This window comes from Danio rerio, chromosome 17 (assembly GCF_049306965.1).
Source record: "Danio rerio strain Tuebingen ecotype United States chromosome 17, GRCz12tu, whole genome shotgun sequence".
Classification (NCBI taxonomy): Eukaryota; Metazoa; Chordata; class Actinopteri; order Cypriniformes; family Danionidae; genus Danio; species Danio rerio.
Genome location: NC_133192.1, coordinates 19,065,099 through 19,077,800, shown reverse-complemented (window position 1 = coordinate 19,077,800; position 12,702 = coordinate 19,065,099). Strand labels below are relative to the sequence as shown.

The window sequence follows — 12,702 nt, the reverse complement described above, 5'->3', positions numbered from 1 at the left end:
AGTCTAAGAAGGGAAGTATTAGTAGTATTAGTCTTTTTTTTTTTGTTTTTGTACAGTTAGTGTGATATTCAGAGAGGCAATTGCAGATTAGTAAGTGTAGTGGAGAGTAAATAGTTGAGTTTTTAGTCGTTTCTTGAAAGTAGCGAGTGACTCTGCTCTTCTGATGCAGTTAGGGAGTTCATTCCACCAACTGGGCAGATTGAGCGTGAGCGTGAGCGTGAGCGAAAGTGATTTCTTCCCTCTTTGGGATGGAACCACGAGGCGATGTTCATTCACAGAACGCAAGTTTCTGGAGGGCACATAGATCTGCAGAAGTGAGAGCAGATAAGTAGGAGCAAGGCCAGAAGTCACTTTGTAGGCAAACATCAGAGCTTTGAATTTGATGCGAGCAGCAACTGGCAGCCAGTGCAAACGGACTAGCAGTGGAGTGACATGTGCTCGTTTAGGTTCATTGAAGACCACTCATACTGCGTTCTGGAGCAGTTGAAAAGGCTTGATAGAGTTAGCTGGAAGCCCAGCTAGTAGAGAGTTGCAGTAATCCAGTTTGGAGAGAACAAGAGCTTGAACAAGGAGTTGAGCTGCATGTTCAGATAAGAAGGGTCGGATCTTTCTTATGTTATAGAGTGCGAATCTGCACGATCGAGCAGTTCTAATAATGTGGTCAGAGAAGTTTAGTTGGTCATCAATCGTTACTCCAAGGCTTTTCACCATTTTGGATGCAGTAATGGTTACCCCATCCATCTGGATTGAAAAGTTATGGTGTAGAGTCGAGTTGGCAGAAACTACAAGACAATGAAACTCCCCTTGTCATGCAAACCCTTCCCTCTTTTGCCACATGACACTCCAACCTAAAATTAGCTGGATTCACCAACTTTTCTGACTTTTTTTAAACTAGAGGTATGAAAACACCCTGCTGAGACAGGATGGATGGGGGGGGGGGGGGTTTCATGGCCCTTTTTAACATTTGTAAAAATGTAGACAGCACCCTCTAGTGGATTTGTCATCTGAAATGTGCAACAAAATGTACCCTGAGCACCATATTTTATATTGTGCAAAATGTAGGCTGAGGCATTTAATCCAGTGATGTTAAAGCAGAACTTTTAGCAGCTAGTCTTTACAGTCTCCTGTAGTTAATTTAATGCACCCTTGCTAAAAAAAATTAATAACTCTGAAAAGAAACACACAATTTTGAGCGGTCTTGTATACATTTACTTGTTCCACCAGGCACATCATAATGTTTACCTTCTGCTCCTCCCTTTCTCTGGCGATGTGGCATTTTTCTATTTTCCACTCCCTCATAAAATCCCGCAGATATCCAAAGATCGTAAGGATGCCGTAGCCCATGTACGTGAGCACGGCAACCAGCATGGGAGTTTCCTCGAAGGACTCGATGAACGGCCTGCTGTACAGTTCTCCATTGCATGCAGCATGGTAAACCTGTAAAGCAAAATCAAGTCATGGTACATCACACTGTAGGTTACTGATTACAAGAAACACCCATGCAACGCAGACATTTGCAAAACAGCTTCTGGTTCAAAACAATAGCGTGCATTTATAAGAAGTCAGATTAAGTTCGGTCTCCCATTGTCAAGAACTGTTACTCATGGTGACCCACAGGACACACAAGTTTCAGATCAAGTCGTTCATTCAAAACCCAGTGATTTGCAGGCACATGTGACTAGTCATGCCCCGCTAACAAATACCACAGAGTCTAGCAACAGTGACATCCACGTGAGCCGCCATCAGCTCCAAGATTGCAGCACAACTTTGCATTCAACTGCACAGCTGAAAGCGGCTTCCAGGAAAAAGCTTATTGAAGATAACAGATTTACAGAAGATCTGTGTGATTTGCTTTTGAAGACAGTAGCTGACTTTTACTGTGTCATTAACATTTACTATCAATATTGTTGATGTTTAAAACATTATTGTTGCTCATTAGGTTTTAAATATGATTCATGAGGGCATAAAATATACTTAAAATAGAATATTATGTTTTTTAATGTCTTTAATGAAAGATTTTGTTAATTAAATATTTGCTGAACAAGACGAACAACAACAAAAAAACACAAGCACAATTTTGAGCGTTTATGAACATTACTAGTCAGGTTAGTAGTGTAAAGACAGAAACAATAACATTAAAGTTAAACAAACTGGAAACAATCTTGAAATACATGAAGCTGAACTCCCACTCAAACACTTCTAGTGCAGGAAGCACATGACAGACATTCCTAAAGCTTTAACGTGAATCATGAGTTGCCTCCAATAACTTGCACAAGACACTGGTATGATCCAAACGTCTTGACTTGGATTTCGTGGTGCATTTCAATTGACTACAGATTTATCATTTATAAATAGATGTATAAAGAAATAAATGCTAAAAATGGTAATAATGCATAAATTAAACGTATGTTACCAAATATATTATCTTAATGTAATTAATACTTTTGTAATTTCCAAAAATGAGGACAAAATTGCTGAATCCCGTCATTAAAGACACTTTTAGATGTTGAACACTAGATGAATAAATCAAAAGAAGCATTATATACCTAAATAAACTTCAATGTTAAAATTAGAATATCCAACAGCAAAAAGAACTATGTAAATATGAAGTCTGGCATGTCTCTGTGAATGAATTATGTTTTGTTTACACAGATTTTAAAGCAGGTGTGACACTGTTTTTAGTGTTTGTCCTCTCATATGACGACATGAACACATGCACTTCATCTCCAGAACTCTGAGAGTCATTTCACAAGATTTCAACATCTTAAAAGAGGAAAAACGTTAGTCACTGCATACAAATAGAAACTCAATCTTTGTCATGATGACCAAAACAAAAATTTGGTTTAACTTAAAGAAACTACTACAGGCAAATATTACAAATTAATCCCTGGTTTGGTCAAAACTAAAGGCGTTATTTGCTTCAGTTGTTGCTTCTGTTTTGTTGTACAGTATAATTGGCAGTGGTGTAAAGTAACAAATTACAAATACTTAAATTACTGTAATTAAGTAGTTTTTCTGAGGAATTGTAGTTTTAAAAATGTGTACTTTTACTTTCCCTTGAGTACATCTTCAGTGCTGTATCGGTACTTTTACTTCACTTTCTTTCAACCTGCAGACACTATTTTATTTATTCTTGTCTGTAAGGATTGGCGAAGTATAAAAATTAGTTGTGCGATTTCTGTCCAGTCAAATTGCACATAGAAAGCATCACCGTATTGTAATTACTGCGCAAATGTTTTTTTTTTTAAATGTCTGTCTAAAAAAAACTTTACTTTTTGCCCTTTAAACACAATATATTTTATTTTGTGAAAGATTTAAAAATTTTTGGAGCAGTAAACATGTCAGGCTAAATAATGATAATGAATCATTAAATTCTGCTGTTCATTAGTTTCAAAAACACAGATTTAAATTTAAAACGGCATCTTTGGATATATTTTCTGCTGGATATACTGTTGTTGTTGTTGTTGTTGTTGTTTTTTATGTAAATGTAAATAAAAAAAATCTTACTCATACCTTAGGATTGGTATTACAGGAAATTGTAGAGGTTTCAAAACCTTGACTTTTTCCAATTGGCGGTATACCTTGAAAACGGTTATCATGAAATCCCTATACAGGAGCGCTTTATAAATGCAGCAAACCGCTTGGAAGCATTAAGTGCCCAAGAAGATGTCAGAAATCTTGCACAAAATGCACTACAGAATGTTACGTTTACACACATGCACAAATTGCATGTAAACATATCAGCTTTTCACAGCGCATTACTCAATAATCACTACTCTTGAGTACTTTAAAAGGGGCTACTTCTTACTCATACTTTGAGTAATATTGACAACAGATACTTTTACTCTACTTGCACTATATTTTAAGGCAAGTAAAGGTACTTTAACTCGAGTATGATTTTTAAGTACTCATTCACACCCTTTCAATATTTACAGATTCACCAAGTACTGGGTGCTAAACAAAAGATGTTAAGCTGCCAATATCTTGACTTCTTATTGCATTTGCCTTGCATTAACGCAAAGACAGCATGAGGTTGCATATTAACTTTCTGGTTCAACAAACACAGTTGAGTTTCCACTTGTAGCAGTATCATTAGCTGGATCTTATCTGATTTTATAGGGCTGATAAAAAGATATTACGAGGAAAAAGTCTGCATATCATCCGTCTGTCAAACTTTACTTTTCCACATGTGATCATGCCATAAACAGTGAAACTGCACGCCATGCACTAACGGAGCACCATTCAGTATTGAGACCAGCTGCCGTTTGCTTTATGATGCCATGCATCATCATCACCATTATTACCTTCCAACAAAACGCACATGCAGTGTGGAAAATTAAACGTGCACTACTCAGAAATCTCAGCGGATGATGTGGCCTCACCTTCTCCTGCTTTTGATACTGAAGATGGTGATGATGGTTCTTCACCATGCCATTTCTTCCTGGTTTCACACCATTGGCTGCATGACAATCCTCAGTTTTAGTCCCCGCGCTTTCAGTCATACTTATCCAAGACTAAACACACATACAATCAAATGCATGAAGACGGAAAGATGGAAATGAGCCGCGTTCAGGGCGACGCGCGTCCCCGCTACCCCAAACACCACAAGAGAGAAACCTGAAATTCCAGCCTCCGCATACCGGAAATCGACGCCCCGTTACTCGCGCCAGCCAATCGGAGCGTGGAGTTGAGATCATGGGCGTGACTCGTGTATAAAAGGGCGTGGCGGATGAGAGCGCTTCAGCTGCTGAGAGGAATGAACTCTAATAACCTCAGGGTGTTTCACCTGTGTCTGAATAACTGACTGACTCTGCATTGCTCAAATACTCTACTGATGCTTGAACTTGAAATCAAATCTGATTAGCTATAATCTGCGAACACTTTTACGCTTGGGTTACAAAAGCACGAGGAAGCAGCATCTCATAGACATGATCAAGACTGCATCCGTTTCCTCTTTTTTTTATTGTTTTGTTAATATTCCTGTAACGCAACTTTTCCATGTATGAGTATTTAAAAGTTAATAGATGACAATAAGGTATGTATGTATGTATGCATGTATACAAGTATGTATGTATGTATGTATGTATGTATGTATGTATCTATGTATGTACAGTTAAAGTCAGAATTATTAGCCCCCCTTTGATTTTTTTTCTTTTCTAAATATTTCCTAAATTATGTTTAACAGAGCAAGAAAATGGTCACAGTATGTCTGATAATATGTTTTTTCTTCTGGAGAAAATCTTATTTATTTTATTTCGGCTAGAATAAAAGCAGTTATTAATTTTTTTAAATCATTTAAGGATCAAAATTATTAGCCCCTTTAAGCTATATTTTTTTTCGATGGACTACTGAACAAACCATCATTATACAATAACTTGCCTAATTATCCTAACTTGCCTAGTTAACCTAATTAACCTAGTTAAGCCTTTAAATGTCACTTTAAGCTGTATAGAAGTGTCTAAAACAATATCCAGTAAAAAATATTTACTGTCATCAGGGCAAAGATAAAAAAAAAGTTATTAGAGATGAGTTATTAAAACTATTGTGTTTAGAAATGTGTTGGGAAAAAAGCTTCTTTTCGCTATACAGAAATTGGGGAAAGAAAATAAATAGGAGGGCTAATAATTCAAGGCGGCTAATCATTTTGACTTTAACTGTATGTATGTATGTATGTAGTGCTCAGCCTATATAACTACACCCCTCACAAATCAATCTTTTAAATTCATATTTTTAATAGGAAGCTATACAATATTTGTGAATATTCATTTGATCAGTCAGTACTGAAGCCAAATCTAGAGCTAATCTAACAAAATAGCTATCGATAATGTAACCCCACCGGTCCTACACCACCCAACCCGCCCCAAACTGGGATCGTACCGGTGACTGTCCGCATGGGAGTCGGTTGCTCTAACAAGGAGACTAAAGACCATGGCCTCTAGCGTCTATCGCTAGAGCACCTTTAGAGGTCAGAGGAGTGAGGTTTACCTGCACAGCACCTACTAGCTGGCCTCCATTACACTCACCCCCTTAAACCTCACTCCCATCCGGGTCACAGCACCATTGTTTTCCCCGCCGGTCCTACGCCACCCAACCCGCCCCAAACTGGGATCAAACCAGCGACCTGCCGCATGGGAGTCGGTTGCTCTAACAAGGAGGCTAAAGACCATGGCCTCGAGCATCCATCGCTAGAGCACCTTTAGAGGTCAGAGGAGTGAGGTTTACCTGCACAGCACCTACTAGCTGGCCTCCATTACAATAACGGTCCAAAAACTAGTACACCCAAATTTATATGTTATAGAAAAATATTAAATACAAATTTAAAATAGGAAAAGTCAAGAGAAGCAAAAAAAGTGAAAGATTTAGTTGAAAGTTTGCAGGTATTAATATATATATGAAAAAAAAAAAAATATATATATATATATATATATATATATATATATATATATATATATATATATATATATATATATATATATATATATATATATATATATATATATATGTTTGATAAATCTGTTTTGTTTAGATGCACCAAAATGCATTGCCTATACATTAGCTGAGAAATAGATACAAATAATCATTTTCAAAATGGGGTGTATTCCATTCAGTTTCTAATGTAAATATTATTTTTCTTTAAATCCAAATCATCATTATTAATTATATTGTACAGCATTAAAAAATACGGGACACCTGATACTCAAGCGAATATTTCCTGTTTGTGAATGTCAGTTTTAAACATTAAGTATATATTAAAATCTAGGACACAAAAAATAAAAATATTCGTAATTGATTTTCTTTCTGCTTAGTCCCTTTATTCATCAGGGGTCAACGCAGCGGGATGAACCACCAACTTATCCAGCATATGTTTTACGCAGTGTATGCCCTTCCAGCTGCAACCCATCACTGGGAAATACCCATACACTCTTATTCACAAACATACACTACAGCCAATTAAGCTTACCCAATTCACCACAGTGTGGACTGTGGGGGAAACCAAAGCACCCGGAGGAAACCAACGCCAACATGGGGAGAACATGCACACTCCACACAGAAATGCCAACAGACCCAGCTGAGGCTCAAACCAGCAACCTTTTTGCTGTGAAGCAACAGCGCTACCCACTGTGCCACCACACCGCCCATGAATATATTTATAATAGAAATAATTTACTTTTTATTTACTAATATGTACTGTATTTCTGAATTTACACTTGTCTATTTCATACAAGAAACATACAGTACATTGACATCTGGGATTCCAAAAACAAATTTTAAAGTATACTTATTTTTAAAGAATATTTATTTGTTTGTTTCATGTTCTCCCCGTGTTGGCATGGGTTTCCTCTGGGCTTCCCCCACAAGTCCAAAGACATGCGGGATAGGTCAATAGGGTAGGCTAAATTTTCTGCAGCATATGTGTGTGAATGAGTGTGTATGGATGTTTCACAGTGATGGGTTGCAGCTGGAGGGGCATCCACTGCTTAAAACATATGCTGGATAAGTTGGCGGTTCATTACGCTGTGACAACCTCTGATGTATTAGAGACAAAGCCTAAGGAAGATGAATGAATGAATGAATAAAACCCAAATACAGGATACGCATTTTATGAATTTAGGTATGCCAATAAATTTAGATACGTATCAGTGTAAATATGCCATCATTTAAAACCCTAAAGTATAATATACATTAAAACCTAAAGCTATTTTACATTTTATCGAACACACAGGAACATATACCCATACATAAGCAAATAACATGAATAAATGACATGTTACATTATATAGACATCTATTCATTTCTCAGTGTTTCAGCGAGAGCAGTGTGAGACTGTCCATCACATCTCTTTATGCTGGAGTAAACGCTGTGGGCCAGTTGGTGTCTCTCTTACCTCACCGCTCACACAGCTCATCTATAACTACAGGGATTTAACCTGAATCAGCGCACTGCACATCTCCAACAACACCCAATGTCTCCTGCAGACAGAAAAGACTGTAAACGCCCTGTCCAAACCACAGCCAAGACAAAACCAAGAAAAGCCCTTCCCTCTGTTTCTCCACACAATCACATCATTGTCGCTTTGAACTTGCTGTTCGAGGCCTGGAAATAAATAAACACAAATGAATGAATAAAAACACGTAATCTCATGCTGCCCGACCAAGATAAGACTGTTCAGTTGGCTTGAATTAAACAATGGCAGCTGTTTTTTTTTTATTGTTAGGCTCAAAAAAAAGTCTGTAAAAGATATAAACCAGAGTGAGAAATGACGTGTGATATAAAGAGAAAAAAAACATGAGTGCAAAAGTTGAGTAAAGCCTGAGGGACAGTGGAACTGGATCATGCACAGGAGTCATTACTCTGAGATAAAACATCTGTGAGGGTCAGTGGAAAACAGACTGGGCTATATAATCACCATTGACATTGAGCAGGACAATCTGCGCTAGATATTCACATTAATGACGGCAGATGTTTTCTTTTTTCTTAATTTATCCTGTTGTGAATCTAAACTATATATTTACATCCTTGATCTTGACAGCATACATTTGTGTAGACCAGGGGTGCCAAACGTTTTCTCATGAAGGGCCAAAAACCAAACTTGATTGAGGATGGTTGGCCGAAGCTAAATATACCAAACTGTATTACGTTAACGTTGCCATGGTAACTACCTAATTTAATAATATTTAAAAACATAGAAAAATATTTAATCGTATCAATAGTAATATATATATATATATATATATATATATATATATATATATATATATATATATATATATATATATATATATATATATATATATATATATATATATATTACTATTGATACAATTAAATATTTTTCTGTTTTTAAATATTATTAAATTAGGTAGTTACCATGGCAACGTTAACGTAGAAAAATATTTAATCGTATCAATAGTAATATATATATATATATATATATATATATATATATATATATATATATATATATATATATATATATATATATATATATATATATATATATATATATATATTTGACATTTTATAATGTACTTTTTAGAATAAAACCATAAACAATCTCATTTATAACACAATAGAGTTAAATACATTCATTCGTTTTCTTTTCGGCTTAGTCTCTTTATTAATCTGGGGTCGCAACAGTGGAATGAACCGCCAACTTATCCAGCATATGTTTTTACGCAGTGGATGCCCTTCCAGCTGCAACCCATCAATGGGAAACATACATACACCCTTATACAGTACGGACAATTTAGCTTTCCCAATTCACCTATAGCACATGTCTTTGGACTTGTGTGGGAAACCGGAGCACCCGGAGGAAACCCACGCAAACACAGGAAGACCATGCAAACTCCACACAGAAATATCAACTAACCCAGCCGGGGCTAGAACCAGCGACCTTCTTGCTATTGCAATTGCGTGTGTGTGTTGTAGATAGATGGATGGATGTGTAACCCCACCAGTCCTACACCATCTAACTCGCTTCAAGCAGGGATCGAACCAGCGACTTTCCGCATGTGAGTCGGTTGTTCTACAAAGGAGGCTAAAGATCATGGCCTCTGCTACACTCACCCTGCTCAATCTCACTCCTATCCGGGTCGCGGCACCAATAAAACCAATGTGAACACTAGATGGATAGATGGATGGATGGATGGATGGATGGATGGATGGATGGATGGATGGATGGATGGATGGATGGATGGATGGATGGATGGATTGATGGATGGATGGATGGATGGATGGATGGATGGATGGATGGATGGATGAATGGATGGATGGATGGATGGATGGATGGATGAATGGATGGATGGATGGATGAATAGAAAGACAGACATACAGACAGACAGACAGACAGACAGACAGACAGACAGACAGACAGACAGACAGACAGACAGATAGATAGATAGATAGATAGATAGATAGATAGATAGATAGATAGATAGATAGATAGATAGATAGATAGATAGATAGATAGATAGATAGATAGATAGATAGATAGATAGATAGATAGATAGATAGATAGAAACAGTCTCTTAAAATATTTTATAGAACGAAAATTAATTTGCGATTTTCAGTTAAAGTTATAATTTTCTTTCTTCATTTTCATCATTGTGGTTATATTGTAATTGTACTTTTGTCATTTGTAATTGAATCAAATTTGTTTGAGAATAAAAAAAATATCGTTGCTGCTTGTTGAAACTACTTATTAAAAATGAGCTGAACCCACACAATTCTTTAGTTTTTTTTGTGGGATAACTTAATTGTTTTAAGTTCAATCCACTTCATTTTTTAAACAATTAAGTTAGTTTAATCAATTAGTGTTGGGACAACATAAAGGAGTTGTGAGGAGCCCAACATGTTTACAGTGAAGAAAGAAAGAAAGAAAGATACATTTTTTAATGATTTCAAGAGAATCTGATGAAACGTACAGCATTTGGTTGTTTTTATCACCCAGAAGCTGTGAAAACCTCGTTCAGCGAATCAGTTTTGAGCACAAACACTCTCTTCTGTTCTTCTGCGTCTATCTCCACACTCTCCGCCTCAGGCAGACTAGGATTTTTACAGCACCACCAAAGAAATCTGCGCCAGAAACATTAAACACAAGCCCTTTATCTCCCCTCTCCCTTCTTCTCCACACAAACCGCTCTATGTTTAATTAAGAAGAGAAAAAAAAGAAACAATAAAGGCAAGAAGTGTAGGAAAGCGTTCGCACGGAGCCTTTAAACGCTCTAAACGCTCGTTTTTTCCCCACTTCATCTTCTCGCTGCATTGACTTTTCACTCTCGGATGCTGGACTGTGGTTTATATAAGCGTTTTTTTGGGTAGAATGTCACTCAAGGAGATTGGTGTCAGAGCTGATAACGTACCAAAGTGATCGGAGACCGAGATCTCGCCACCTAATTATGGAGACTCTTGGCCGCCGCGCATCTGGACGGCCGCGATAAGAGACTGCAGCTGACGGGAATAAAGCGTCCGTGAGGCGGGGGATCTCTCTCTCTCTCTCTCTCTCTCTCTCTCTCTCTCTCTCTCTCTCTCTCATGCACTGGAGTTGGAAAGTGAGTGGGAGAGAGACCCGGAGAAAAAGAGAGCGCGGGAAACTGAGTAAAGGTGGCCATTTTCTTAAGTCACGGCGCAGTGCGGATGAGGAGGATATCAAAACGCAGTGTGTGTTGACTGAAACTATGAGGGCTTTTATGTGAACAGGTTTATATTTGTTAGCTATCAACGGACATAAGAGCTTATCAGTTCATTGTGTTAAGATTGTGGTGAAACTACTGTACAACACATTTATCACTTCAACATAATACCCTATATGTGCCTACACACACAAACACACAAGGGCTGCCAACTTATGGTTTTAGCTTGGTGTGAAGATTTCTGGCAAACAGATAAATGGACAGTAGAGTTTTTTTTAAAGCCACGAACATCAGTCGATTCCTCAATGTGTTTGGTCATTTCTGTTGAGCACTGGTGAATAGGCTACTATGGCAAATCAGCAGTGTTGATAAATTTGTATCACTTTCTTGTTGCAGATAAAATACAGCCAGGTACAATGCCATTGCGGATGCAATTACACTGTAAAAACATGCAGGGTTCCAAACAATTCATTCCTGTTGTCCCAACACAAATTGATTAAGTTAACACTTTTTACAAATTTATGTGGGTTGAACATAAAAAATTAAGTTGTCCCAATGAAATCTCAAGTTTCTCAAATAGTGTTGTTTCAGTTCATTTTGATTAAGTTGTTAAAACAAGTAAAAAAAAATTATATATTTTTGAGTGTATATTGATCCAATATCACAATGAAACCATAGGTTCAATTATACACCATATTTAGCCTATAAAGGACTGATAATTACAACAACAAAAAAAAAAAACAGAGTTTATTTTTTACTGAGAATATGATGTAATTCATTTTAACTATCTGTAACTGTTAATATTATAACAACAATGATGGTTATATAAGAAAAGAAGGATGAGGACATTAAGCCTATGGTTAATAAAGAAAAAAATCTCCCAATGTCATAATTTTTAATTAATGTCTATTATCAAATTATAAATACATACACTGTAAAAAAAAAAATGCTGGATTGCACACAATCAAATTGTGTTGTGACAACATGAAAGAATTAAGGTAGCTTATTATTTTTTTATATAAATTTAAGTAGATTGAACACAAAACATTTAAGCTGTTGCAAAAAAAAAGCCTCAAGAATTGTGTTATTTCAGCTCAATTTAAATAAGTAGCTTGAACAAACAACAAATGTCATTTTTTAGGGTACACACATACATGTATTGATCATAAATCAATGTTACACTCAATATTTCTATAAAAATACTCACAAAAAAGTTTTGTTTAAAAAATTAACAATATGTATTTTTTCACATTTTCTCTCGTGCATTTTGCCATTTGTAAATATTTAGTGTTGTAATCAGGGATGGGCAGTATGTATTTCAAACACAAAATAGTATTTTGTCATTTGTATTTGATAAGGTTTGTAAATGGGTTAATATTTTGTATCAAAATACTTTGTTGTCTTGTATTTTTTTTTTATTTTTAAAAGACTGTAAAATATTTTATAAGAATATTGACGTCATAAAAATGCGACCTCTGTTTGGTGCTTTAGACCAGAACATTGATTAATATTTAAGAAGGTGTTCAATGCATGCATAGAAATTCTACAACATACATAAAGAAAAAAAACA

General features: G+C 36.2%; 1 protein-coding gene across 1 annotated transcript in view; it reads right to left on the bottom strand.

Moving 5' to 3' along the window:
- Positions 1-4,644, bottom strand: part of sptlc2a (serine palmitoyltransferase, long chain base subunit 2a) — a 56,954-nt gene extending 52,310 nt beyond the window's left edge. The window contains 2 exon segments of the mRNA NM_001020619.2: positions 1,243-1,437; positions 4,383-4,644. Of these exon segments, the coding sequence (NP_001018455.2) occupies positions 1,243-1,437; positions 4,383-4,502 (315 nt within the window). The 5' untranslated portion in view covers positions 4,503-4,644.
- Positions 4,645-12,702: the final 8,058 nt, after the last annotated feature.